General features: G+C 52.3%; 1 protein-coding gene and 1 long non-coding RNA gene across 2 annotated transcripts in view; one reads left to right on the forward strand and one right to left on the reverse strand.

Moving 5' to 3' along the window:
• The window catches only part of LOC130684313 (uncharacterized), a 163691-nt gene that overhangs the window by 135031 nt on the left and 4989 nt on the right, over positions 1 to 23671 (forward strand). The window lies entirely within an intron of this gene.
• Positions 6862 to 23671, reverse strand: part of PLXNA4 (plexin A4) — a 441960-nt gene continuing 425150 nt past the window's right edge. Inside the window, exons 28-32 of the mRNA XM_057504773.1 lie at positions 22743 to 22933; positions 21698 to 21867; positions 17723 to 17935; positions 10676 to 10826; positions 6862 to 8565 (exon numbers count right to left, since the gene is read on the reverse strand). Of these exons, the coding sequence (XP_057360756.1) occupies positions 8470 to 8565; positions 10676 to 10826; positions 17723 to 17935; positions 21698 to 21867; positions 22743 to 22933 (821 nt within the window). The 3' untranslated portion in view covers positions 6862 to 8469. The remainder of the gene's footprint in view (positions 8566 to 10675; positions 10827 to 17722; positions 17936 to 21697; positions 21868 to 22742; positions 22934 to 23671) is intronic.

Genomic DNA, 23671 nt, shown 5'->3' on the forward strand with positions numbered 1-23671 from the left:
CTCCGTGTGTGCAGAGAGCAAGACCGTGTGCAAACAGAAGGCAGCTGTGTGCAAGCCAGGAACCAAGCCTAGCACCTTGATCTTGGACTTCTACTCTTCAGAACAATGAGAAAATAAATGGGTATTGTTTAAGCCACCTGGTCTGGTATTCAATTACAGCAGACCAAGCAGATTAATACGGCATCCATTCTAAATTTGTTAGTGAGGCCCAGGTCTGATCTGCTCTTTTGTTTGTACAATGTCATTTTCATGACTGATAACAACACTGCATGCATGTATGACCCTTCCTAGTGCACTGGGTGTTTTCTACCTTTGTCAGTAAATTGGCCCTCCCACAGTCTCCTGGGTTTCAGGGAGTAGTTAGAAGTGCCTTCAGTCAGAAGTGTCTTCCCGTGGATAAGGGAACGAAACCACAAGGTCATGGTGGCTGATGGTGGTAAAGTATGAGATCACACAGGTAAAGGAGTCGGAGGCCTTGGTAGGAACAGGATTGTGTGTCGAATCCCAGTTTGAACTTTCAGATGAGCTCACTGTCCCCATCTCCAACTACCTCACTATTTAGGAGATGGGAAAAACATCTCCTTCCTGTTCTTGAATTATACTTTCCTTGTGGGTCTGAACTACTTAAAAACAAGAAACAAAATGAAATAAGCCCACTCTGATTGTCCTCAGCCCATTCAGTTTGTGCCAGACATTGAGGTCACCAGTTCCAGCTTCCCCTCACAGGGTGTCATCTGCACCCACGCTGTCCCGAAGGTGAAGGTGCCCCCTTGTCATCCGCTGTACTGCTGTGCCTCCAGAGGCTGGGTCTCTCCCTCCTGCCTGAGATGGGCTCCCTGCTGGAGGGTGGGCGGGCACTGCGGGGCCAGGCCAAGGGCATTGCTGTGGACGTCCCCCATGGCTCCTGCCTTTGCCTCCATGGCCCCCGGGGATCCCTCCTGGCTGAGCACCTTTCCCCTCAGCCCGCCCCCCCTGGAGGCTGGTTTGGACGGTGGATGGAGTATGTGCCACAGACAGACGCTGTCTTCTCCCCTGCTCCCTTCCTCCATGGTTACCCTGCTCATCCCCTTTTTCCCCCTATCCTATTTCTATCCCAGATCTTGAACTTGGGTTCATGATCTCCACCCTCTACCAGAATGGGGGAGGGGGACTAAAAGCATTTTTACTGGTGTAACTTTTCAGAGAGACTTAAAGCTGGGCTGGTAACCTGTGTCCTCTCCAGAGCCAACTCTAATAGGTTAGTAGTTTGTGCCTGGAAGGCTGTGTTGAGAAGGATTCAGAGGATGATTGGGCTTCACACAAAAGTATGGTCTGCTGACAGCACTGACCGTTGCCGTTTGGTTGCCCTAGGCTGAAGCATTAGCACCTCCAGAGACGCCTGCTTCATAACTGGAGACAGAGCTGTAAGTACAAGGGCGCATCTTGGATGGTTGAGTTTAGGCACCGTGTAGCCAGAGAGAGAAAGTGCCACCCGCCTACATCATGGAAACCTACTTATGGCCGGGAGGCTCCTCTTCCTCTTTCTAGCCAGACACACAAAGAAAGACCCAAATTCCAAAGTGCATTTTTATTATTTTTTAATAAACTTTATTCTATATTACAAATAGGTTTTTTTTTTTGTTCTGAACTGCAAAATAGGAATGCCTTGTATTTACATACACAGGTATACAATTAATTATAACAAAGGTACAGAAGCTTGCCTTTACCAAGTTACAACTGGGCTCCAATTTAAATAGCATAGGTTTCCTTTTTAAAAACTTTTATTTTTTTAAATCTTTTTTTAACCATACTAGGATACTCTTTCTTTAAAAAATCAAAATCAAGAAGACCCTCTTCTTCTAATAGATTTCATCCACCTATCTTTGAGGCTCATTGTAACACTGTTGTCTAAAGATATGCTTTGCTTTGTTCTAACAAAGGGTCAGTGTTCAAGGTGGGAGCTTTATGGAAACAGAAGTGTTGCAGGGCTGGAAGGGGGTGACTGGGGCAGGAATGACCTGCCCTGCCTCCTTCAGTGGACTCTCTGAGACTCACAGGCCCCTTGCCTGGTCCTTACACCACCCATTCGTCCTTTCCTATTTCTCCCTTTCCTATAGTATTATAGAGACTTAATTCTGGGTCACCTGACCAGGCCACACTCCTCTCACTGAGCCAGTGTCTACTGTGGTACCCTGGAGTTGCTGGTTGCTAAGGTAACTTGGCGGGACCCCGCTGGAAGAGACAGGCTGGTCCTCACAAGCTGAAGTGGGGAGGAGGCCCACTGCATCCAGTCCTTCCTTCCTTCCCACCTCAGCCCCTGGGGGTCTTGTTCTTGATCAGCGCAGCCATCACCTGACTAAGCAAGGCCCCCAGGCCTCAGTGACACCAGGCCCAGCAGGGAGTGATGGAGGGGAGGGCCATCCACTCTAAAACACAGTCATTAGTTTCCAAAAGGAAACAAGATTCTTTGAGGTAAACTAGCTTTTCTTCTTAAACAACGGAAGGTTTACAAGCCAACAAGCTGATGAGAAAACCGGGGAAGGGAGAGGGAAGTGACGCATGAGGACACGTGTCCCGTCCTGGTTTCAGTAGTCCTGTTTGGTAGCGTCGTCTGTTCCTTAAGTGTCCTTTGCACCGCTTTTTAACTGCATCCTATGTTTTGAATTCTGCTCGTGTAAGGGAGCCCCTCCAAATGTGCTTGAATTGTAAGATCAAAGATACTAACAAAAGAATTTGTCATTCTGGAGGAAGAAACCGGTGGAGATGAGCTGCATAGACCGTGTCTATGTGCCGTGAGCGCTGGCATTCTCGGGGGAGGGGGCTTGGGTCTCTCCCTGACCCGCTCTTCACAGGGTCTCCCTGCAGTGTGGGGGAAGCTGATGAGAACCACATAGCATTCAGCAACACCAGGGGCAACCAGAACAGCCAAGGCCGAACGGAGTGGAAAGGGGGACGGAGCGGGGGTGCCCATGGCCTCCTGCCCGCCTTACTGTCTCCTCTGCCAATGTAAACAGAAAGCGCTTTTTATTCTTTAGGGAATTTATTGTTTTGCTTCGTTTTGTTTTGGGGAAATTACTGGCCTACTCAAGGAATTTAATTGGGATGCTAATGAGTACACATTATTTTTACAACCAAAAAAATTCTATGTATTTTATAAACTTGGGTACTCCCCCAATAAAAAAATAATTTTATTGGGGTGCAAAGATTTGTAGGTTAGAGAAAAGGTCTCTCTTGAATGTCTGAAACTTTTATTACTGAGATTCCTTTCTGAAGGTGGACTGGCCATTTCATGTTCCAGTGGGGTTTGCACCTTCAAAGCACCATGAGGAGAAGGGGCAGTCAGTGTCCCCGCCTCTCTCAGGAGCTGCCTCTTCATTGTCACCTGTGCCTGTACCTCAGGTTCCCCCCCTGTAAAATAGGCTCTCGCTTGCTACACCTGTGGGGGTGAGGTGGTGGAAGGCAGGCAGAGAAGAGGGTAGCATTGCAGGCCCTGGCCATCAAAGGGCTGGGGACGTACTGGTGGACACAGGGGTAGCTTCCCCTGGCATGTCCACATCTTGGGAATGTCCTGGCCATTTCTTTTGCAATAGGGGGAGGCCCCCATCCAACCTGAGGCTCTATTCAGCCCCTTGGGAGGCACAGGTAGAGTTTCATTCCTCCTCTTCAGGACTTTGGACCCTACATCCACACCTGGGCTCCCTCATTTATCTCAAACTCTTAAAATACACAAACAAAAAATAACTACAAACCCCAAATAAACAACCCCCACACAGTGTAATGAAAAAGGAGGGGTTGGTAGTCCAGGGGTCCTCAGTCATCTGTCCTGAGAGCCCACAGGAAGCGTGGAGGCTGGGTGGGTGCTCAATGTGAAGGAAAGGCCCAGAAGGAGCCAGGAGCTGGGGAGGGGTCTCCTCTCGAGGTGTGTGGGGACTCTGGTATCTGAAGTCATTCATCACAGATTACCTCTCTGAGGCCTTTCAGACCATGGTGGGACAGCTGGGTCCCAAAGAGCCAGGAAAGGCGTGTCTGTGGCCTTCTGCCTTTCATGTGGCTCCCTGTACCTTGTCTTCCCTCCTTGGTTCTCCGAGGTGGAAGGTTTGTTCATTAACCTTAACCTTCACTGGCTAAATATTTTGACTTCACATCCTGTGAAGCCAAAGGAAGTGTCCGTAGTCCTGAAAAGGAGGATGGAAAATGGGACTTTCCCCTTTAGGTCAAAGTTGCTCAGGGTTCTGGAAGCATCAGCAGGATTTGCCTCTTGGAATAGAGGTCATCTGGGAAATTGTTGCTTGTGCCCCCCTCTGATGGGGGCCCCACAGGGCCCTGGCTATACCAGGGAGCCCCCACCACTCAGGGAGGTATTGTTGGGAGGGCGGGGTGGGCCTAGGGCAGTGTGAGGGCTGGGCTCCCCACAGAGGGGCTGAGTGCACCTGGACTCACGTGGATACACGGCCTCTAGGTGGAGGCCACCATGCAGGAGGCAGGCAAGAAGGATAAGGGGGGCATGCTCCCCTCCACAAGGAGAGGGGCATACTCAGAAGCCAGGCATGCAAGGGGGACAGGAATATGAGGACCCTGGGCATGGGGAAGTGGGGGGAGGGTCCTGGGACAGTGCATGGACCTTAGCCCCAGGCTGGAGGGTGAGGGCTGGGCCTGGGGGAACGTCAGGCACCTTATATGTTGGTAACTCTGCAGCCTGAGCAGTCCTGGACAGTCAGCCTCAAATTTGGAACTTACTTAACACGACTTCCCTCTCTGGCTGTAGCCCTGCTCAGGCACCTTGGGCCTGACTCACTGGGATGCAGGCTCACGAGAGCACAGCTCCAGGGCTGGGGATGGGAGGGCATGTCCCTTTGGGGGTGTGGATGTACCTTGGCCTGTGGGACACTCAGCTTATCCTCAGGCTCCCAGTTAAAACCATGTTGAAAGAGGAAGGCAAGAAAAAACATTTTCCTGAGGAAGTAACTGACATAATAGCCAACTTCCCATAATGGCACCATTTGCAGTTACCGAGAAATATCAGGGTCTCTTGTTCTAAGGAAGGACAAAGAATGGCAAAGCCCACACCTGGGGAGAGCTGTGCCCCCCAAAAAGAAATGACCAGCCTGCAGCTATCTTTCTTAGCTTCTATTAGTCCATCCTTTTAAATTCAGGACACCAGAAAGCTCCCCACCTCCTCGCCACTAACCAACCTTCAGCCTATCTTCCTCTAACATTTGAGATCCCCACCAATCCCAGGTCAGTTTTTCTAAGTGGTCTCTTGGGACCATCTCGACCCCGGTGGTCTCAAGGGGTGGGAGGTGCAGGAGGCAGGCTCAGGGGGTGGTGTGGGGAGATGGCCTTCTCTCCCCTGCTCTCCCAGGACTCAAAGGGTTAAAGATTCCACCTGAAACAGAATTGTGACTCTGAAAACCAACTGGGACAGAGGGGACCTCCTCTCCACAGGACCCAGTTTCCCAGCCCCTTCTGGGGCGCGTGCCAGCCTGCTTGCCACCTGGGTAGCTCTCAGGGTCTCTGGCCTGCCAGCAGGAGATCAAGGGTCCTAAGGGGAGTTCTGGGAAGAAGATCGGAAGGGAAGGACAGCTTGTTGACAATGCTGCCTTATCTTTACTGAAGCGTATCACACGTGCATCAAGAATCCAAACTGAGAAATGGAAGACAGCAAAAGGAAAAAGAATTTTTACAGGCAAGATGGCTTGCAGCTCTGCACGGTTCTATTCTACTTCTCTGCCCCCAGGCAGACACAGACACTCAGAGCAAACAGAGCACCAGCCACAGCTCGCCCCACCAAGTACGCCCCACCAAGTATGGTAAAGTCTGCCCCAGAGCCCTCCCCGGGAGGCAACGAGAGAGAAAACTGTGTGTCCCCCTCTCCTCTTTATTCCTGACATTTATGATTCTCTGAGGTGTTTGAAGTTTCTCTTAAAACATGGGGAAAAAAAAGTTCTGTACCGACCAAGGAACAATAACAATACTAACAATCTGGTAAAAAATAAAACCTTCAGCAGAATCATGATAAGTCTTTTTTCTGCTTGTTCATTTTTCTCTCTGTGCAAAACTTAAAAAATAAATCAAAACATACACACATGCTCACACATACACACACACAGCTTCCATTCAGCAAATCTGTGTTAAATATGTATCTCTCTGCTCCCCAACCCTTCACATGTGCAAAAATATTTTAGCGGCCAAGGTGCCTCCTCGCTCGCCTCCCACATACTTATCTTCTGGCCTTTCAAAGCCCGTGGCTTCTTGGGAGGAAATAAAATGATTAAGGGGAGAAATTCTATGTTTCTTTCACTTGGCACTTCATTGGCCAAAACCTTTGGTTATCATTTCCCCCTTGACATACATCTGTTCCCACTGGTCAGGTCCCCACTGGTTGGGTTACTTGGGTTTCATCCGCCATTTGTCCTCCTTGATGCCACATGATGCCCTGTGCTGACCTCCAGTAAGTCCAGGCCTCCCTCGCCAACAGCCATCCTGATTTCTATGGATGTGTGACCTCCCCTTACCCCCAACAGCACTCGGCAGAGAAAGCAAGTGCTGAAATGTCCTGAAGCTGCAGGATGTATGATAAGCAAGGGTAAGAAGGGAAACACTTTGAAATTCTCCTACATAGAACAAGAAATCTCTGAGCTCCTGGGGCGGGCAGACACATACACACACATACACACCTGAAGGGACACACATACACACACACACCTGAAGGATGCTCCATAGACTTCACCGGGAACCGTGTGGTTCTTTCCTCTTTCCACATGGGGTTAGTTTTGAGAGGATGGCAGGGAGTGATGTCTGATGTCCAGGGAATGAAGGCAAGACTGTGGAACCCTCACCTCAACCCCACCTTAGATGATGCTTCTTGTCTCCCAGACAAGGGAGTTGGTGTACAACCAGACACCAGGGCCGCCAGGAGAGATGTGTCCTTCTGGTGAGAGACTGGGCCAGATTGCATCTGAGGTCCCTTCAGGATTACAAGCTTCCATGACCCTCCCTTAGACTGCCTCTCACTATAGCCCCTGCCCACCTAGAACCCCCATCTGAGCATGCATTTGCCTGGCTGGCTAACGTAACGCATCCATGGATGGAATGACCAATGGAGAGGCGGATACCAGGGCTGAGGTCAGCTGTACGGCCCTCCTCCCATTTCTGGCCAGGTCCTTCAGCGTCACTCTTCAGCGGCCCCCAGACGTGCCAAGCCAGGGGCTGAGTTCGGCTGGCACCTTGGTTTGTCTCTGCAAGGCTGGGCTCATGTGTGTTTCTTTTGATGACTGCTGAGAGATGAGGAAGGAGAATGGCTGCAGAATCAGCTGAGATACGGATGACTAATTCTCAAGGCGGTCTGGACAGTCCAGTGACCACAGTCATCTGCATAGCAATGGCACCAGGTTCTGCAGGGGGCCAGGAGCTTGGCTGGGGGCCCCAGCCTTCTACAGAGTTCTCAGGAAGGATGGCGGGGCTGGAGCCACGGAGACGGCTGGAGGTAGAATCTCCTGGATGCACTCTGCACTTCACACTGACCCTTGATGAGTGATGGCTGGGGAGGATGGAGGTGCTTTCTCTAGAGAGCACTGGAGGAGCTGACAATGAACTAGACCTAGGACTATGGTCGTGATTCATTTGTATTTGGGGAATGAAAGGGAAAAAAAAAAATTCTGCTTCCAGGGTGGATGCAACTTTCTCTCCTTTTCTCCCCTTCACGTGACATTCTGCCACTATGAGCCAGACTGGAAGGTTAGGAGCGTCTCCGCGTGGGATGTGACCGCTGTTCCTTCTCCTGCTTTCTACAGGCAGTGGAGGAACTGGGCAGCAGGTGCTTACAAGCACTTGGAAGGCCTCCAAGAAGAGTGGATGGGGATGAGGAGGCCTCAGGAGGCCAGCCCGGCAGGTGGGAGGCGGCCTGCAAAGCACCTCCCAGCTCCTCAGCCCACGCCCCCTGCCGGACGGAGGAGGCGCAGCCACTTCTGCTCACCGTTGCACAGGGACCGTACCTCTGCCCGAGCCCCTGGAGATGAAAATGCGGCAGGGAGAGCAAGGTGACGCCTTCCCAGCGAAGACAATACTGAGCTTATTGCCTCTTCCCTAGGCCAAGTTCAGACCAACATGGGGGCTCTCCAGAAGCGGGGGGTGAATAGCCGCGAGCAACGTCCCCTCCCAAGGCTCCTCATCCATGTTTGGGTCCTGCTGCTGACGCCCGGGGCCAACCAGGGAAGAGAGCCCCTGCTGGTATCTTCCGGTCAGGTCGCTTGCTGTGGGCCTGGCCGTCCGAGACGGACTGAGGGTTGGTGGCTTGGTTCAGTCGTGTTGGCAGAGCAACTACAAAGAGAAGGGATCCAGGAAGGAGGGAGAGACTGAGAGGCAGAGAGACAGCGCTGCTCAGGGGGTGCTGCTGATGCCAGTCGGAACTTGCACTTGGTAAAGATGATGATCGGACTGAGGCACGGCTTGGTGTGTCCCTCCCCCCAGGGGGCCCTGGAGGGACGGTTCTCAGCTGTCTAAGCTCATGAGGGTTATGACTTGTTCTAGTTTGTAGGCCAGTTTCTGCTTCCCACACTGGTCGTCGTGGTCCAGAGGTCCAAGGATCTGTTGAAGGGCCAAGAATTGGAAGGTTACTGGTGGTGCGCATGTGTCTGTGTTCTCAGGGCACACACAGTCAGGGCGGATGTAGTCAGAAGGTTGGGGAAGACAGGGGCACTAAAGGACGAACACACAAAATTGCTGGGCAAGCAGGCCGCCTGGGTAACAGGGACGGGCTGGTGGTGGTGGGGCACTCAGGCATGGGGTGCAATGCGTGGGTGCCCATGTGTCGGTGGGCACAGGATGCCAGCACACACCTCAGCATGTCTGAGGACATGTACATTTTCCTGCCCATAAGACAGCTGACAGAAGGCAGAGGACACCTGTGCAAAGATGCTACGGTTTCCTGCAGGTTAAACCACAGACGGTTCCATGCCCAAAGTAAAGCGTGCTGTGCAGTGTCTCCAGGGAATGTAATTTCACTGATATTAAGAAATCCCACCCCTCCTTCCAAAAAAGGAAAATCTTCCCCATCATCTCACCGAGGCTGGAAATTCTACATTTAGAAAGTCATTTGGCTTCATTTTGTCTGTTAAGAAACAAATATCCCTTGAAGAGTTGTATCTTAAGCTTTCCTAGTCATTAACACCTAATGGATAATGCCTGCCAAAGTCTTTTCTGAGATCAGCTGGTTGGTGGGGGACAATGACAGCAAGCGATCATAGCATGTGGCTGTTAATGTGTTAGAATTTGACTCAGCCCCAGGGGATGTTGGCTTGTATAACAGGTCCACCAGTTTCTAGCCAGGTAATCTGGGGAAAAACACGTCATCTCTCTGAAGCCTTATTTCCTCATCTGAAAAATGAGGGACCTGCTAGTTCTCTCTGGGGTGCTCCAGTGGGAAGATAAAGCCAGACAACAAACGGGAGCCCCTGCCTGCTCCCATGAGGGGCATGCAACAGACAGGGCTGCCATCTCTTGGTGCTGGGGCCAAGGGAGCAGGAGTAGGAGCAGGGAGGGAGGTGGAGGAGGGAAAGAGGGGGCTGAAGGCCTGAGGGGAGGCTCCCAGGGCTTTGGATTTCCTGTCCAGTTGTGCCTTTTTAACTGGGGAGACCAGGATGCAGTTACCAACTTCTTAGATGGCCATGAACTGCCAGTTACTGGCAGCCACATTTCATAAGGATGGGGCATTTGAAACCAACAGTAGATGAGGGTCCCTACAGACTAAGGGACAGTCCTTTCCAGGGTGAGGCAGCTGCACTCCTACACTGGCATATACTCCACACTGTCCCTGTTTCTCTCCTGTGGCCACGGACAGGGGGATACTGCCCTGGACCAGCACTGGCCTGCAGGCTGCGCTGGGGTTCCTCCACTAAGGGACCCACCACTGTCTTCCCCTTCACTTGATGTTCACAGCATTATGCTGCTCCTGGCCTGGGGGTCACCAGACCCCGGGCCCTGCTGGGGTTTCTTCCTTGAACAGCAGTTCCCAGGCCCTCTCTTGGTGATGAGGCTGCGAGGAGGTAGAGAACCCTGGGCTCTGGCTTCAGCTCCTGTTACCACCTTCCACTCACAGAGAGGGTGATGGTGCTGTGCTGCTCAGACACAGGGAGCCTGGATGCTGAACTCGCTCGGTCTAAGCCCTCCTGATCAAGAAAAACTCCCGTAGGCACCTTTGAACGGGCCGAAGGAAGGTGGAGTCTGCAGTGGCGGTGACCCCACACCAAGTTTTCCAACACAGCAACTAAAAATAGATTCCATTCTCCTCTGTTCTGTATCTGTCTTGTCCTATTCTACCCTATTCCGTTCCATTCCATGGGCCTGCCCATGGGAGTGGGGAACTGCTTGTGTAAAGAGAATTAAATCAGAAAGAGAAATGGAAAAAACTAAAGAAGAGGGAATATCAAAGAAATAAGAATAAAAAGAAAAAAAATGACAATACCAGATACTTGATCTATGTATCTGAGAAGAACAGGGATTGGTGCAGAATTTATAGAATGGAACATTCTAGTGTCCCAGTCTTTGGAGCCCAGCTGGGTTGTAGTTTCCCCAGCAGAGGTGGCAGGTGGGTGTCTGTAGGTGGAGCTCTCGGGCAGAGAGTCTACAAGGGGTGGCTCTCCCATCTCTGCCCCATCCTGCCCCACATCTCCTGCCCTGGCTTTGCTCCCAGGCTCACCTCCTCGCTGTACTTGCCCACGTAGGAGAAGATCTCTGAGAGCGCGCTCATGGTGTTGAACTCATTCATGTGCATCCGGGACTGCTCAGCCAGGTACGCATTCATGTCCTGGTCACTGATGGCCGGCATCTTCCCGATATCCGAGTAATACCTGCCAATGGATGGGAGCAGGGAAGGAAGTTGCTGGAGCCACGCATTTGAAGGAGGGAGACAAGGAAATTCCTGGCACTGTGTCTGCGGCCACTGAATGCCTGGGCATGACCCCCTGGGGGCCACGAGGGGCTCTCTCCCACCTGGGCTCTGGGTCTGGCCCAGGGAGAGCCCTCTGCCACTCTGGATGCCACAGACTCAGAGGCAAGGAATTTGGGGAGTGGCCCATATATCATCAGAGGGTGGCAGGAGTGGGACCAGGAGTAAGGAGGGAACATCTCCTGCCCTGGCTTTGCTCCCAGCTACTGGCGACCGGGGTCCCCGCTGTCCATGTCCCTTGAAGACCCCTTCCACAGAGGCCTCTACAGGGCCCAAAGGCTCTTCCAAGCAGTTGCTCAGCCTTCATGTCCTCCTTTCTCGGGGGGTTAGCTGGGGGCTGCTTGGGGAGAGAGGCTAGCAGAAGGTAATCAGTCACTGTCACTTGCAGCTGTGCACTGCTGTCAACTTGTTAATTAGATGCCAGCATTTACATTTTTAATTTCTGCGATCTGACATTTTATGCAGCAAACCCCAACTCCCCCACCAGAGGGAAGTTGAGCAGCTTCCTAATGAGGAACTAAAGGGCCCCAGTGCCCCAAAGACGGCCCCACCCCACCCTCTCCCTGGCACTTGCTGGCTCTGGGCTCCGCGAATGGGACGGGGTACCTGCAAAAACAGGGAGGCCCCCAGACAGTCCTTGCAGTGTCCCAGCTCAGGCTGCACTGAATACCTGTGCCTTCAGTGCTGGAAGAGCAAGCCTGAGGAGCTGGAACAGAGGAGGTGGAGGGCACAGTGGTCAGGGGAGGGGGCGGAGGTGGGGGGGACTAGGGTGAGGCAAGTGGAACATCTGGGGTTCAGAGTTTTAGGAGAGGCACTCACTCTCATCTGTTCAAGTGCAGGTAACATTGACAGGCCCTGGGAGTTCCTGGAACTCAAAGCTTGATCATGTGAGTGTGGGAGGCATTCCCAAAGACTCCAGTACAGTCCCTGCACCCCAGCTCTGTGTCTGCCCCAGTCCACATCCCTCAGTCCTATGCCTGTTCCCCCACCTCCACCTCTCCCCATCGGTGCCAGGAGTTGGCTGACAGGCTGGCAGAGGTGGGCTTCTGCAGCCATCATGCTCAAGGACCTGCAATGGAATGACAGTTCTACTTGCCACTAGAGTGTTCCAGCCAGCAAGGGCCAGGATGGCCACCCTGCTCTGAGCCACAGCCCACCGGGATTGCAGACCTGTAGTTCCTCTGGGAAATGGGGAAGGCAGAGAGGGGGCGATGGAATCTGTGCCCTCTGGCAAGGGAAGGGGCTGGTAGGAGGGAAACTTCCCTGTCCCGAGGAGGAGCCCGGGGCCATACACAGACACACCTGCCATCTGCTTTGTTGAACTGATTGCATTTTGTCAGGGGGTCTGGGCCCACCTCTAGCTTGTCCTGACAGGCACAAGGCCAAGAATTTAATGAAATGGCCCTTCTCAGAGGAGCTGGGGCTCAGATGAGGCTGTCTGCCCCCAGTCTCATCTGGACTTCTGTCCTTCTCTCCACATGGGCACCTCTGGGCCCTCAGCCTCCTCATCCTTAGAGCCCTCAGGCCCTCGGTTCCTTGTTCCACTTCACTTTGGTTCCTTTGCTCCATCCCAGCAAAGCCCATGCTCTCCCAGGCTTGCGACCCACGCCGAACATCCTTGGTTCCTCAGGGTTCTAGGTAGTTCAATGACATTCCAGGGATAAAATTTCCAGCAGATTTGACTCATTACCACTATTTATGAAAGGCAGTACATGCCAATGTTCCATTTTATAGCACAGCCCCAGGGGTTTCAGTGGTGGCTCCCAGCCTGGCCATTCCCAAGGTTTGTGAGCCAAGCCTTTTTAGGCATCAAAAACCATCTGTGCCATCGTCCCCGCACAGATTCCGTGCCTACTAAGCCAAATGTGTTTGGCAGGTAAAGGGTCAAGTTCTCAGGTCATACTGGTGAAAAACACGAACAAATGGCCTCCCTTGCTTCCTTCCAGTTCATGGCCAGTGGCCACACGGCTCTGCTAACATGGCTGGGTCCAGAGCTTCCTGTGACAGTGACACTCTGTCACCCACAGACGGAGAGACTAACCAGGATGAAAAACCCAGGTTCCCACTGAGGACATGACTGTCATCAGAAGCAAAGATCCTGCAGTTTCTGTTGCCTGCCCATGAAACCTTGAGGTCCACGAGAGCCAGGGGTCAGGACCGCTGTCTCCAGGGGAAAGAGCAGACGCCCAGCACATTGTCCCATCACAATGGCTTTCCTAGCAGCACTACAACCCAGTCCACTTGTCCAAGGAGAATATTTACAAAGTGTTTCTGTGATGTGAGAAAAAGAGGGAAGGAGTGTGGGGCAGAGGGTGAGGGTGGAGTGGGGAGAAGGCAGCGGGGGCTCTAACTAACCTTCTCTGAAGGAATGGGTGGTGCCCACCTGGATGGGCTTGGCACTAGTCTAACAGTGAGGTCAGGGCCACGCTGAGCAGCTGCTTCTCTCCTGCTGCCTCCATGCAGAGGGTGCAGTCCAGTGCATGTCTGCGGCCACACACTAGCCCACAAATGGACTGACCACGTGTCTTCACCTCCAGCAAGTTCTAAGCTGCCGAGCTGAGCGGCATGGATAGCTTGGAGCCCTGGGTGAGTGTGGGGCTTGGGGTCCAGCTGACGTTCTGCCTCATTCTCACCCCCCGCCCTGCCTGGTGCTCAGTGGGCCCAGGCTCCCTGCTGGGCTTTGTTGACCCTGCCTTGACCTCACTCCTCCTTCGGGGCTCTGCCCAACCCCACCCTCTTGCCAGCACCCCGGGAGCCCAAGAACCCTGCCCTGGCACTCTCTAAACCTCGTGTGCAGCTGCTTCCTTCTCAGCAACCTCTATACTGGCCCCTGTGTGGGCTCTGCCCCTGAAAGCCTTATTGACCGTGCAGATGCAATTACAGCCCATTAATGAACTTCCAACAAGTGTTCTTATCAGTTGACTGTGCGGTGAGGAGGGGAAAGGTCAGCCTGGGCTCCTGTACTTGGACTTGAGCCCCTTCAGAAAGGGCTGCTGCTCTCAAAGTCCCCCAGGGACCTCCATAAGCTGGCAGGCTGGCCAACGCCTGGCCTGCTGAGGAGGTCTGCGTCCCACGACTGGACTTACCCAGCTTTCTCTGCCTCGTTTGTTCCTATCAGGCAGGATGGCAGTGCCCTGTGGTCCTACCATCAGTCCTCAGAGAGCTGCTGCAAAGGGCAGGGCCCCAGAGAGCAGGATCCTCAGATGCTCACTGGCCTGCAGCGTTTTACTTCTGTGGGCTCCCTGGGACGGGCCTAGTGTGTGATGGCAGGTGTCCCATCCTGCCTGTAGGATGGCCCCGGTGCTCTGGAAGGTGGTCTCCAATGCACACAACTCTTAAAGGAGAACCAAGTATTGTCATCCTTTCAAACTCCTCAAGGATGAAGATGTAGATATGAAAATATTGAGAGCCTGATGCTCTGATGTACTGACATGCACCCTTCAAGGCCCTGCATGAAAGTCTTTTCCTCTGGGAATCACTCACTGGCCTCTCCAGACCCGGCAGGACCAGGCCCTCGCTCCTTGAGCTCCCCACTGCTACAGCCCGTGGGGCTTGCTGAGCGCCTGTCTGGGGTGGTCCTCGCCCAGGAGAGCCACGAGGGAAGGATCAAGTCTCATCTACCCTGAGTGCCCAACATAACCATCATGGGTCCCAGAAATGTTTGACCCATGGATTAATGAGTAAGTTAATGACATGCCTATACTTCACCTCCAATATTGCTCCCCAGGGTGAACTGTCACAGTTTTATATTTTGAATGGATGGCTTCCTTAGGAAGCATTTCTGAATACTTAAAATTCTTAACCTTTTTCATGCTGTGACACATGTGATAGATGACATTCAAATGAGCGGCACACTCCTCATCCAGTTCCCAGGAGGCCAACTGTATTTCCATTCTAGTCAGTGTGGAAAGCCGACGACGGCAAGTGGGTGAGGCTAATGCTGCCAAGGGGACAAGCCTGAAGCTCTTCCAACTTAAAATGAAAGGAAATCGCCACCTAACGAAGTTTTACTGCAGTTGGTAATGAAACAGAAATCACAATGGATCATGACACACCAGTTCACGGTGACAACAGTACTGAGTTCTGCTGTGTAAGATGGGTGTAGCAGTTGACTGCTACTGGGGAACCAAGAGATTCTTCTCCCTTTCTCAAGGTATGGCCATTTAAGCAGATGCCCTGATACTTGGATGGAGGCTGTGAAGACTGGGAGTCTATAGTGGGGCCACCGACCACTAGCGTTCCAAGGTACTGGAGGCAGGAAACGGATGGAAGGAAGGGTGGGAAGATGTGAGGGGGGTGCATGGATCAAGAACTTCTAGGAGATAACAGCCAGCACAGGTGCCATAGAATGATCTAGGTGGTTCAACCAACAGATTAGTGAGGCCTCCTGAATCCATATACTTCCTGCCCTCATGTAGAGAGGGCCGGCCAGGGAAAGACCCTGTTGCTTAGCTGTGATGGGACAGAAGGCCCTCCCCAAATATGTGCAGGGCACATCCCACCACAGTGAGCCCTGTGCAGGCTGTCTGTGTGCTCCCAGCAGCTGGGCAGTGCGATCGGAAGAGAAGTGGGCAAGCCTGGTCACAAGAAGAGAGTGTCCCACCATCGTTCTTCAGAACAGGAGGCCACCAGTGCCCTTGAAAGTGGGAGATCAGGCTGGCTATGGATCCTGAGTGGGTTCTGTGTTCCTGGACGTCACTTTCCAGAAGCTAGAGAAGCTGGGTGGTCAGACTCCTCGGGGAGGGAGAGTGGAATCGATCCATTCAGCACCGCGTGAAGAAGCACTCTAGCCGTGATGCCCAGCCCCGCCTGCCATTTCCAGTCCCTCCATCTTTGTACCCTCAACCCAGGATGAGAGGAGAAAAGATTTGGGTGGGACCTCCAGCAAGTGAGAGATGACTTTGCTGAGAGTACCACTGGTTGCTAAGAAACGGGCGGGATAAGAAATGGAAACCATCAAGCCACTCCTGAAAATAACCAAATGGACTGGGGTTACTCATGACCTGTAGCAGCTCGGTGGCACAGATCTCGTTTAGCAGCAAGAGGAAGGAAGGCCATTAGCCCAGTGCACGCATTAGTCTCACCTCTGACTGACTGGCCATATTTTTGTCCTCTATGCAGAGGCCTCCTTAATGTTCCCAGCCCTTCATGTCCCTGCTTCCTGCCACCCTGCCTGAGGTTCCATCACAGTGGCCTTTCATCAGTGCAGGGGTAACCATTAGCCCGGCTGCTGCCTCTTTCCTCTCTTTGCTGAGGAACCAGTGCCCACACAGGAGGGCTTGCTCCTGGCCACTCTGTTGTCAGAACAATGAGCCACCATCTACACAGAGGGAGGCGAGAGCCTCTCTAAGTGACTCAATATTATCAGATACAAGGACAAAGGTCAGCTCTCTTTCTGATGGTCAACACTGCGTGCCCACCGCAGGCATCAGCAGGGAGGGGTGGGGAGGAGAGCAGAGAGCAGAAGGGAGAGGGAACGTAAAATTCAACCCTCTTAGCAAAACTGTTGCTGAGGTGGCCAGGACTCCACCTCGTCTTAGTTATTCCCTCTGTACAAGGGAAGGCAATTTCAAGTACAGAAATGGAGACTGTCTCTCTGCCATGGGAAGAATGATACTATTCATTTTGTCTGCAGTCACCAAGTCAAGGATAATTTCTGGTCTTTTATGCTTCAAAAAGGCACCAGATCTGAGCTTCCATCCAGGATTCCTATCTTTAAGCTACATGGAGAAAAGAGAAAAGGACTCTAAAGCCAGGACCGCCATGTAGAGTTGTGCAGGTTGTTCACTGCACAAAGGTACTTGGACAAGAGTGTGGGCTTGGGCTGACAATTACATCATCACTCAATAAACCATGCACTCTGGCATGGGGCCATGTCCTCTGGCCAGCAAAGGCACCCTCCTTAATTTACACAGAGGCACCATAAGCATTGGCAGAGGCCCTGTCAAAAAGAATCATAAATAGTAGAAAAGTGATTTGGGAGTCAGCTGAGTTTGGGATCTCCTTTCATCTTGGCCATTAAGTCGACCTGGCCATTCTGTATATATATTTCTTCACCTTTATAGGCACAAAATGAGGTTATAAATACTATTTATATTTCCAGGCTACTATCATGAATAAATAAATAAAGCTTCATCTGGCTGCTTAGCTCAGGTATATGGCATATGGAGCTGAAGTGGCCCAGACAAACCATTAAGTTTTTACCAGGAGTCAGCTTTGCACTAAGACAAACCCAGCCCCACAGCTTACAGGTGGCCCTGCAGTCACATGTGCCCCGCATGACTGAGATTAGACAGGGCCACCGTGGCTGGGGAAGTGCTGCAAGGCCCGGGGCAGCAGGAGCATCTCCCACGAGAGTCAAGGGACTGGCACAGTGAGAAACTGTTCAGAGTGACAGTGACACCCCCTCAGGACACTGGGAGAGCTGCCAGGTGAACAGGGGCCGATGGGTAGAGGCCTCCATGCTTTCTGTGGCAAGATGTCATTTGGTCCCTTGAAGTTTTTTTTTTGGTGAGGATTAGAGCAGGGAACTTTATTTCCTTCCTGGGCCTAGAAGGCATTTCAGCCACTGAGATCAGGGCCTTCCGTGCAGGGCAAGGGCACAGAGGCAGCTTCCAGCCAAGTCTCCCAGGTCTTATTTCAGCTGACGGTACTACTGTGGGGGTCACGACTGCAGGGTCAGGCTTTGCGAATAACCCGTCTGTAAGCACCAGCCCATTTGGAGGGTGGGGGGGGACCCGGGCCAAGGGAAGGTGCCTGCTGCTGGAGCCTACCCTGGCCCCCTGGCCCAACACTCACCTCTCTACCCAGTTCTTGTAGCTGGGGATGTCCTTGGCGTAAAGCAGCTTGTTGGAGGGTGAGTCCTTGCCCAGCCGGTGCTCCGAAGTGGAGCAGGAGTCCATGAAGGTCTGGGCCACCACGGAGAGGCAGGCGTCCGTGATGCTGTTCTTGTGGATGTCAAACACAAACTGGGGGTTCTTGATCATGTTCACCCAAAACCGCAGTGGCAGGCTGTGTGGAGGGAAGCGGCAGATGGTCAGGGGAGATGGGGTGGGAGGCTGTAGCTAGCCCTGGAGAAAGAAAAAAGGCTGGGAATCAGCAGTTCTTAAGAGAAGTCCATGTCACCAACTTACCTTCTGGGAAACTGAGGATCAGCAAGGTTGACTGATCCGTCCATAGACACAATGTCGATGGGCACTGGAGGGGACCCGATGCCCAGCCAGGCCCACAGTCTTCCCGGAGAGCACAAGGCTTCGGGGGCAAAGGCAGCCGTGATGGGTGCCGCAAAGTGGAGTTTCTGACTCTTTCTTCCACGGTTGGCCCCCTATGCTGGATACACAGCATCTCCAGCTGGCACGCTAAGGGACAGGCTGGCCTCTAGCTTTGGGTCTTACTCTCTGCCATCCATGGGGTGACTCGGAAGAAGTCACGCTTTTCCTCTCTGCCAGGTAGTATCAGCTTATTCCTACATGGTGGAGGTGCTGAGCCCTTCAACATAGCGAGCTGGTCTCTCAGCTGCAAGCTGGCATGCTTAAAAGCCCACATAGGCGGCCCCTCATCTGCCCTATTGTGTTCGCTTCTTGCCCTCCCTCTGTCTTCCAGGTAGCACCTACTGCATGCCAGGAACTGCGCTAGCAATTGTGGATGCAGTGTGAATAAGACAGTCTCCCCCCTCCAGAAGCCTGCATTCTGGAGGGTTTGTGGGGAAGCAGACATGCAATCGAGTATGTGCTCGAAGAATTACTGGTGCTAGAAGCCAAGGGTGGGCAGGGTCCAGTGTGGGACACAGGGAGGTGCAACTGAGTCTACCCAGAGGCAAGGGTCTGATAAGTCTCCAAAGAGGGGAGGGCACTTGAGGGTCTGAATGTTAAGGATGCACAGGTGTTCCTTAGCTAGATGAGGCCTGGAGGGAGGTATGAAGAAAAGTGCTGCTGAAGAGGAATCAGCTGAACAAAGAAAGGAAAAAATGCACAGTGTGGTCTGGTAACTGAGGGTCACCCCGTCTGGTGCTAGAAAGTGTCCTGGGGCATCTGGAGAAACCTGCCCGCCGGCCCCTTTTGGCTGTGTTCTTGGTTCTGTGGCTTCCGTGCAGCTTGCTGGGATGCAGGGTAGGAAGCAGGGTGTCGCCAAGCAAGGGATGGCCGATTTCCCTCCCTCTGCCACCACTCCTGCCTCCTGCTATTTGCCCTGATGCTTCACTATTTGTTTTGGCTGGTGCTCTCACTGTTGGTAATCAGTATAATATTTGTATGTGTTTGGCTTGCCTCTTTAGAACTTAAACTCTTTGAATTGTGTTATTTTAATACAGCAAGTACAGTCTTTCTCTATTGGTTGTATCTCCCAGCAGCTAGTACACATATACAACAAATGCTAAAATACAGTAAGCCCTCATATTCAAGGCTGCCAATCAATCAACAAGCATTTAGTAAGTTCCTACAAAATGGGCAGTGCAGGTCCTGGGCAGAAAGCACTGAGATCCGACAATGTTAAGAGGCACTTGTTTGATCCTGGGAAATCCAGAATCGAAAATAACGGGAACAGCAGGGAGAGTTGTGATGCATGGGTGAAGGTCCAGGTTGCTGCAGCTGCCCAGGAGAAACCATGACAGCCAGGCACAGAGCCCTGGTTGAAGACCTCCTGGCTGCCCAGCATATGCAGTTTCCTGTGCACATCTTCCTGTTTCCAGAAGTCCCACCCAGAAGAGGGACTCTGGGAGCCAGTATCTGCCACTGGGCTGTTTCTCCTTAACACTGCCCCTCCTGAAGCCAGTTGTGCTGACAGGCAAATTAAACAAGGAAGGCACAGCACCACACCACGACTCCTGCCTAATGAAATATTAGCATATTATTAACATCAGTGGTGGCACTGATCTCTGGTTGATTGCAGCCACTCAGGCTAAATAAGCGGGAGGTTTATTTAAAAAAGAAAAGGTAGGGGAATGCGGGGGTAGGGGGGTAGGGAGAAGGTGAATTACAACTTTGGCCAGGAATAAAGAAACAATCTCTTTTCAATCAGGGACAATTAACTCTGAGTTAATATGCAGATCCCATAATTTCTGGACTGACTGCTTCTTGCCTGGGTAACTGTTATCAGGGTCAGGGGGAGTGTGTCCTTTGGAGAAAGAACCTGAGCCTGGTACCGCCATCTGCTGCCCAGCTTCCCTTCACTGGGACTGGAGTTCTGTGCCATAGCACCCGAATACTTGGAAGAGCTGGGGCACAGGGAGGGTTTGCCCCCTGTCCAAGGACTTCATGGCATCCTGGGAGGTGGCCTTACCCCAGCTGGGGGTATGGGCTGAAAACAAATGGTTAAGCTACCATTTCAGGTGATGTACTTGTAATGGGCTACAAGGGTGTGTAGGCATGTTTTAGAAATACAAAGGTCTGGGCGGGGCATTTCTCATATTCTGAAGGCTGCTGACATGCAAATAGGGAGATATGAGGAAGACTCACTGGCAGAGAGAAGCAGGTTGGGGCGCCCAGGACATGCCCCTCAGAACAGCTCTGCAGTCATGCTAAAAGATGCGCGAATGAGCAGGAGGGCTATTTCTTCCCTACAGGCTGGCCTTTCTGAGGATGGAGGCTTCACCCAGGGTTGCTGCACTAAAGCAGGGATCCAGAGTCTAAGAGTCTTATTTCAAAAAGGTTGCAAGAGCTCCACAATGGAAGGTCTTCTCTCACCGCGAGTTAATGTGGGAGTAAACCTTGCTCTTCAGTTCTATGGTCCAAACTTTGGTTTCTGAGATCTCCCAGTCTCAGTGGAGACAGCACTATCCTGCAGGTGAAAGAGATGGGAAGCCAGAGCATGCGGCAGAGAATGAGGTTTAGCACCACGGACTGGCTTCTGCCTTAATCCATGTTTTGGTTTGGACTGGTGATCAGGCTCTTGGCGGGGCTCAGGGCCATGCCAGTCTTAGCAGTTGGCAGATGCTGGGCAGCAGGCTGGTGTCACCTTGGAAGAACACTCTGAGGAAGAAGCAGGGACAGGGACTGTTTAAAAAGCTATGGGGAGGCAATTCTGGAACTGATAAGACTAAATATAAGCCAGCTCTGCCTGAGGTAGAATTCTCAAGTAGAGACCATGTTGGCCCTGAACCTTCATCAATATTTATCAAGTCCCGGCTTCGTGCACGGTTCCATACCAACTGCTGCATACTGATGTCAGACCCTGAGTCTCGAATGGGAACACTAACTATACACAAATGAAGGGAAAGGATGACATATGTTAAAGCACAGAGGGACACAGTGGAGACACCTAGAGTCAATTAGGACTTAGAGAATCCTATTGTCTCAAAGACAGAAGTAGTAGTTATAGGAAGGTCTTTTACCCAAAGGAGTTTTGGAAAAGGAGTTTGTGGAAGGGAAGACCTTTGCTTCTTGAATAGAACAGAAATAGCCCTGTTCAGAAATAGCCCTGTTCACCTAGAGAGCTCCTAAGTAGGCTTCAGAATCGTGCCTGAGCATTGTGGTCACATGCTGTCCCTCCATAAACCAGTTGCACAGAGAGTACCTGGATGTGAAAGGGACCTGGCTGTAACTTTTGGCATGTTATTTTTTGCTCAGTTGGTTAAATAGAAGTTTAACTGGTTGACTGGAGGGAATTAAGGAGGTGAGTGCAAAACCAGAAGGGGAGGGTGGGGAGGGGCAGGCGGTAAGAAGCCAGGCCTCTGCAGGTGAAGGTGGACAGCAGCCCCCCACCTCACTCGGGCCCAAGGCTGCCACACTGGGCCCAGGCCTGGCCTCTGTTGACGTCCTCTGCTCTCCCTTCTCTCACCAGTTGCTCTTCCAGGTGTGGCGGACGTGTGGGTCGTGAATGCCGTGTTTATCGGCCTGCTCGTCCAGGAAGTCAAACATGTACTTGATGGCCAGGGGCAGGGCGGAGCCCCGGTGCGCCGTGCTGAAGATGGTCTCAAAGAGATCGTCCACAAACTTCTGTAGCGTGCCCTGGGGAGGCAGGACAGGTTCAGACACAGCTCCACCCTGGGAGCTACGGGTGGGTTTATAAATCTTTCTCAAAGACCAGGGGAGTGGAGGACAGGTACTGCCCAGCGTGCTGGGGTAGAAATGCATATGCCTGTTTCAAACCTGGCCCAACCCCTTCATCTCTCTCTTAACAGCTTTAAATTTCCCCTGCATGTGGAAAATAGACGTACCACTGATGACTGGACCTAAGTAAGCCTTCCTCTGCCAACAGCACGGTTTGGTTTAACACCCTTTGGTGGTGTTATTTTAGCACTTTTCACAAATGCTAATGAACAACTCCCTCAGTCAGAGCAGACACACACAGCTGCTAGTTTTGTTTGGGCCTTATTCACAGCAGCTACTCAAGTTACTCATTTAGCTCTGCCGAGGGCAGAGCCCAGGCCAGTCTCAGGACTGGAAGCCTAATTACAGGCACAAAATGTCCCCAGGACAAGGATTAGAAATAGTGCCTGGGGAGTCACTGATGGGGCCCAGTTTCCATCACTGGATATTGTGCATGCCGGCCCCGCGAAGGAGTCGTCCTGCTTTCGGTTGGCCCAGCAGAATAGATGGACCGGTGTCTCTATGTTTGAGAAAGGGCACTGAGAAGGATGGAAGCCAAACTTCGGGCTGCCAGCACTGATAGATGGCTGGGGTTCGCTTGCAGCTCTGGGTCGAGAAGGATTCTGGGTTCTGTGCTGGGAAAGAGTACTGGGGCTGATGAGCAGAGCCTTCACGAGAGGGTAGTTGAGGGGCAGTAGCGCACATGCCGGGCATTGCCAGCTCTGGCATCTCTGGGAATGGTGAAGTCCCTTCCCATACCCCACGGGAGCCCTGTACAGTCTGAGGTCCGATACCTTAGTGGCCAGCAGTCGAGTCAGATAGATCTCAGACACCATCTTGCTGCCCCGGTCACCCTCTTTCTGGTCCCCATGCTCGTGGTTCTTCACCAGGTGCCACAGCTTGACTCCGCTCTCCAAGTCGGGGGTGATCATGGGTGTGCGTGAGCGGAGGCTGTCGGGGCTGCCCGTGTACCGGATCATGTTCTCTGCCAATGCAGTGACCCCATGCGTGTGAGGCCACTGAGCTTCCCCCTCATGACCCACCGCGCACCCCCAGCTCCAGTGAGGCAGCGCCGTCTGGTCCTTACGGCAACTTGCAGGCACTACCACCTTGCCTTGGCTTAGTCCCTTTGCTGAGATGGGGATGGTTTTCCCACCACCTCTGGGAAACTGGCTACACTCCCCACTCAGATTCCCCTCCTTCATGTATTTGCATCTCTCCAGCCCTTAATTATTCAATTTGTAAAAATATAAGCTTGTTTCTTTTTATACTTGTAAGAGTTCTCAAGTCGTGTCTCAGGATGTGTTCTGTGCAGCCAATTAAGTACAAAGTGGGAGCAGGTAGCTGTCTCCCTTAATGGCTGTTGATCAGCTGACTAATCGGCTTGTCACTGGCTCCCCTTCATCCTCTGGCCTGGGCCAGTTCTGCCCACTTATTTGCTCAAATGTGAGGTTTGGTGAAATGAGTGGTAAGCAGGAAAAGGTGAAGGTCCTACTATGTGCAGGCACCAGTCTGTTTTCTTCTAGTTACTTTTCAGAATGAGCCTGTGGAGTTGGTAGTTTTTTCAATCCCTGTTCTGCTGGTGAGAAAATCAGGTCTCCTAGTGGTCAGGCAGCTGGCCCTAAGCACACAGTGGGGCTCTGCAGGCTTCCAGCCTGCAACCAGTGCCCTTTCCTCAGCATCCCCAAGCTAGGGACCTGGGTCTCTTCCCTCAACCGCTGCA

The sequence above is a fragment of the Manis pentadactyla genome, chromosome 7 (assembly GCF_030020395.1).
Source record: "Manis pentadactyla isolate mManPen7 chromosome 7, mManPen7.hap1, whole genome shotgun sequence".
NCBI lineage: Eukaryota > Metazoa > Chordata > Mammalia > Pholidota > Manidae > Manis > Manis pentadactyla.